Source organism: Primulina tabacum, chromosome 13 (assembly GCF_025594145.1).
Source record: "Primulina tabacum isolate GXHZ01 chromosome 13, ASM2559414v2, whole genome shotgun sequence".
NCBI classification, from domain to species: domain Eukaryota; kingdom Viridiplantae; phylum Streptophyta; class Magnoliopsida; order Lamiales; family Gesneriaceae; genus Primulina; species Primulina tabacum.
Window position 1 is genome coordinate 23,404,905 of NC_134562.1, and position 5,729 is coordinate 23,410,633.

The following is a 5,729-nucleotide window of genomic DNA, read 5'->3' on the forward strand; positions in this document are numbered from 1 at the left end:
CTGCTGCTTAAAGAAACGTGTCATACCCTCTAGAATACGTGTAGCAGCATCACCATTGAGTGGCGGTACACTCTCTCTACGATCCTCATGAGTCTCAGCTTGCCTATCAGTTGAGCGAGACATTATATCTGAATTTTTTCCAAATTTTAAACGTAACCAATATGCATTTAAATCTAAACTTCTAATCATGCAACATATAAAAATCCCTTTTTGAGCAACTTTAAGCATAAATAACATTTAGCTTCAAAAAGCTTTTAAACGTGTAACTTAAGCATATAAACCATGTAAACGTGCATGTACCATTATAAAAATCATTTAAAATTATAGACTTGAGTTTTGACGAATGAACTTTCCGAAACTGGCGGTGTCACAACCCTTTGCAATAACATTGCTTTGATATCAACTAAAACGTCCACCACACATTTTCTTTAAAATGTACTAGAAAATTTTTTCATTAAAAACTTTCGGCCATATATATATAAATATGAATATTCTTTGCACCATTTAAAATAACTCAACCAAATATTTTATTCAAAATCCAAAAGGCAGTGAAAAAAGTACAATCGTAAACGTCAAACAAAACCTAAAACTAGCATTTTTCAAAATAAAACATAAGCATGTTAAATCATCTCAAAACCACTCAAAAGCATCAAAAAGTCATAAACGTCATAAAATCTTTAAAGTAATCTTAATGCGGAAAACTAGCAAATGTCCTCAGTTATTTTCACCATCAGTCCACCTAGTTCAACAATAAAGTCCTTTATCATTATCAAAATTATTCTCACATACATCGATCACACTTAGTGAGTGTATTGACTCAGCAAATCTTAACCATAATAACAAGTAATACATATGCATTCACAAGGAACGGTAAAAGATACTTTTAATAAAATAGTTTTTCATGAACATGCAACACTTCGAATCTTTTTTCCTTTCATCATATACGTATACGTTTCTCTTTTATTGAATTTAAATCGTTAATTGTTACTTGCATATCAGCTGCAGTTCGATGGATCCATCTACATATAACTATGGTACCAGGCGGCGGGGACATTAGCGACACTCTCATCCGTCAACTGAGTCTTGGCCTTTCATATCATTTTATCTTCTTATTAGTCGCAATCAAGTCACCTTCTTCAACCTTTCATTATTTTCATCATTTATAAAAATTCATGAATATATATATATATAATTTTTCTTTTAAACCAAGCATTCAACACATCTTTTAAAATTATCGTTTTTCATCATCATAAAATTCCATAAACTTTCAAATAAAATTTTATCATTCATTACAGCATTCAGGGCATTTCTAGTACGTCTAACATTTTCAGGTGTAAAATGACTGTTTTGCAACTGATACCCTAACTTTCTCAATATATCCTTAGACCTTAAAACGACGATCCAAATCCATGCAAACTTATCATAAGACCTTAAAACACACCCATAAACATTTCTTAGACGTAAAATTAAGCTCTTCGACTAATTTCTCAATTAGTATTAAAACTTAAACCTATGTCTCGGTTTTAACCTGAATTGACTCAAAACTTAACCAAATTTTAACCATAGCTTATTAACACATAACCATACCCTATCCAACTCAATTCAAGCAAATTAAAACCTTTGAACAAGCCTATAAGGCTACTGAATTTTTTGCACTTAGTTTCGAAACCCTAGCATCACAACCTTGCACCCTTCGGCCCAAGCCCTCATCTAGCAAGTCCAGCCCCTATGAACCCTTCCTAGGACCATAACCAAACCCATATCAAGCTACTGGAACAGCCCTACAACAGCTGGCACTTACAAACCCATAAACCGTGCCCTTGAAGATTGCGCACCAAAGTAACTCGCCTACAGCCCTTCCCTATTCGAACCCGCAATTATCTAATCCATCAAGGACAATGACTAGATCCTTTTAGAACCCCTGGACATGCCCCAATAGCAGCCCACAGCTTGCCCCTTCAAGGACCCAAAAGTCGAAACCCTAGGACTCTAGAAACCCAATTTTTGTTCAGCATGTTACTTTACTTGTCTAGCCCTTAGCCATGCCTCTTAATACCCTTAAACATGTTGAAAAACGTCCCTTCCCATAGCCCTATCATGGCATCCTCTTTGTGCATCATAAAAATGATTTTAGAAACATAAAAACTCAAGTTTTGTACATGTTTTTCCATAAAACCAAAAATATCAGAAAGTGAATAGTGTTTTCATGTACTCATGTATTAACACATATAATATGGTATGAAAGATGAGTGAAGGAAGATTAAGGTGTGTCTTTGCGTATTTCAAGCACGAAAAACAATTTACGACGTTATATAATATGGTATGAACGATGAGTGAAGGAAGATTAAGGTGTGCCTTTTCGTATTTCACGCAAGAAAAATAATTTGCGATGCGAAGAAAGTCGAAGAAGAGAGACGGGACTTGCTGTTTTTTCCTTCAAATTTCACGTGATTTGCTTGAAAAAGTGAGTGTATGATTGTGTAGGCTGCTGAAGGAGAGTCCTAGTTCCTTGTGAGGTGGTTTGCGTGAGTCTGTGTTGCAAATTAGGGTTTAGGAGGTCAAAATTTGACATAAATAATTGTGTAGTAAGATAGACCCAATAACCTAGATATAATAGGCCCATTAGATAGTATTTAAAATTTTTGTTTAGAAAAGTTTTCAAAAATATTAGCCGAGTTCTCAAAAAGTCCCTATTTTTGTCAAAAATCGATTACCGATTTAAAATATGACTCGATGCTTAAAAACATCTCAAAAAGCACAGTTTTCGAAAATAACATATAAAATATATCATTTATTAAATAATTTAAAATTAGTCATAAAATAATTTTTCCTTTTATCGTCCATGGTCTCCGTTCCTCGATCATGTCTCGAATAACCTTTTAAAACACAGTTTTATGCATTATAGTAGAAAATCATATTTTAAACATATAGACTAGCCTACCATATTCATTAAATGCAATTAAAATAGTTAAATTAGTTATTTTCTACTTTTCCTTGATTTATATGCAGTTGGATTACGTTATCGCATTTTGGACCTTATAGTTACCACGACCATTGTGAGGAATCTGGAGCTTCGTTTACTAAAGAATGCAATTCAGGCAGTTCTCTTCGTACTCCCGATGCTTGAGTTCAACATCATTCTTGGGATGGATTATCTAACTTTGAATGGAGCTTCGATAGAATTTAGGCAGAGGTCAGTATCTATTAGACCGCCCAGTGGGAAATCTTTTGTCTTTGAGGCAGCAAGGAACAAGAAAATGCCGCACATTATTTCTTGCATTTGTGTGAGGAAGCTTATGAAACGAGGTTGCCAAGCTTTTCTAGCAAGTGTTATCTCAGTACCTGTTCCGGATAGTCAGAAGCTAGATGATGTTGAGTTGTCAAAGACTTTCCCAGTTTCATTATTGAGGATGTTTCTAGCATTCCACTAGATCGAGAGGTGGAATTTTCTATTGAATTGATGTCGGGCACAGTGAAAATTTCTAAGGCACCCTATCTTCTAGCACTAGCCGAGATGAAAGAGCTGAATGATCAAATTCAAGAGTTGCTAGACAAGGGTTTTATTCACCCGGGTTGTTCTCCATGGGGCTCAACGGTATTATTTGTGAAGAATAAGGATGGTAGTATGCGACTTTGCATTGACTATAGAGAGATGAACATAGTCACCATCAAGAATAAGTATCCCTTACCTAGAATTGAGGACTTGTTTGATCAGCTGCAAGGAGCTTTGATTTTTCGAAGATAGATCTTTGTTCGGAATACCATCAGCTGAAGGTGAAGGAGCCATATGTTCATAAGACGGCTTTTAGGAGTCGATATGGGCAATACGAGGTTATGATGAGGTCATTCGGGTTGACCAATGTGCCAGTGATTTTCATGGATCTAATGAATCGCGTGTTTCAGCCGTATCTGGATCAGTTTATCATAGTATTTACAGATGATATTCTGATTTACTCGAGGAGTAGAGGAGTATAGTCAGAACTTAAGAACGTCTCTACAGATATTGCAAAATAGAAAGCTATTCGCTAAGTTCAGCAAGTGCAAGTTTTGGCTCAAGAGAGTGGCATTCTTAGGCCACATTATTTCTAGACATGGAGTTGAAGTCGATCCCAGCAAGATCAAGGCAGTTAGTGAGTATTCAGTACCTAAGAGTGTGACCGAGATCCGCAGTTTCTTGGGTCTAGCTGGATACTACCGTTTGTTCATTCCATGTTTGTCTTCTACTACATTACCCCTGACCGCTTTAGCGAAGAAAAATGTGAAGTTTATTTGGGGATCAAGCTGCCAGGAGAATTTCGAGAAGGTGAATCAAGCTTTGACTTCAGCTCCAGTTCTATCGATGCCATCAGGACAAAGAGAGTATGTTCTCTATACAGATGCTTCGAAGCTTGGTTTAGACGCAGTTTTGATGCAGAATGATCGAGTAAGAGCATATACGTCTAGACAGTTGAAGGTTCATGAATATAATTACCCGACTCATGACCTTGAGCTTGCAGTAGTAGTATTTGCTCTAAAGTTATGGACACATTAGTTGTACGGGGAGAAATGCAAGATTTTCACTGATCATAAAAGCTTGAAATACTTCTTCACCCAAAAATAGTTTAATATGAGGCAACAAAGATGGTTAGAGCTGGTGAAGGATTACGACTTGCGATACTAGCTACCATCCGAGAAAGGCTGACGTAGGACGCTTTGAGTAGAAATACAGCGGTTATCGCTCAATTGACAGTTCAAAAATCATTATAAGCAGATGATTTAGCGATTTGAGCTTGCATTGTATGCTAGGACCGAGGCTCCTAATCTTGGTACTACGACGGTTCAGTTGAACCTGAGAGATAGAATCCGCGAAGGCCAGTATTCAGAGGAGAAATTACGGAAATGGAGACTGAGAGATGAATCGAAGGGTCGGAAGCTGTATTCGGAAGAGGATGGCATAGTTTTATATCGAGATCAACTTTGGGTTCCTAATGGTGATTCACTGAGAGATGTTGTTATGAAGAAAGCCCATAATACTTCGTACTCCATTCATCCTGGAAGTACGAAGATGTATAAAGATCTGCAGACATTGTATTGGTGGCCGAGCATGAAACAATATCTTGCGTTTTGTGTTCGAGTGTTTGACATGCCAGCAAGTTAAGGCAGAATATAAGAGGCTAGCAGGAAAGCTTAAGCCACTTCCTATTCCCGAGTGAAAATGGGACAATATCACGATAAACTTTGTACTGGGATTGCCAAGGGCTATCAGAGGATTGAACGCCATTTAGGTGATAGTTTATCGTCTTACGAAATCCGCACACTTTCTACCTATTAATACGAAATTTACCATGACACAGTATGCAGAGTTGTACATCTGAGAGATAGTCTGACTGCACATAATTCTAGTGTCTATTGTTTCGGACAGAGATCCGAGGTTCACATCATCCTTCTGGAAGAGTCTGCATTCAGGGATGGGAACAAAGTTGTTGTTCAGTACATCGTTTCATCCTCAGACAGATGGTCAGTCTGAAAGAGTGATTCAAATTTTGGAGGACCTACTCCAAGCTTGTGTGATCTATTTCCAGGGTAGCTGGGAACCAAAGTTACCTCTAGTGGAGTTCATCTATAACATAATTACCAATCGTCAATAGGTATGGCTCCTAACAAGGCACTTTATGGGAAAAAATTTAGATCACCGATACATTGGGGCGAGGTTAGTGAAAGAGGAGAGTTAGGACCAGACTTTATCAGGC

At 37.2% G+C, this 5,729-nt stretch overlaps 1 protein-coding gene across 1 annotated transcript; it reads left to right on the forward strand.

Annotated features, from left to right (window-relative positions):
* The first annotated feature begins 1,009 nt into the window (after positions 1 to 1,009).
* Positions 1,010 to 5,137, forward strand: LOC142521923 (uncharacterized). Its single transcript, XM_075625095.1, has 4 exons — positions 1,010 to 1,034; positions 3,010 to 3,193; positions 4,090 to 4,423; positions 4,760 to 5,137. The coding sequence occupies exons 1-4, from the start codon at positions 1,010 to 1,012 to the stop codon at positions 5,135 to 5,137; spliced, it is 921 nt and encodes a 306-aa protein (XP_075481210.1).
* The last annotated feature ends 592 nt before the right edge of the window (positions 5,138 to 5,729 follow it).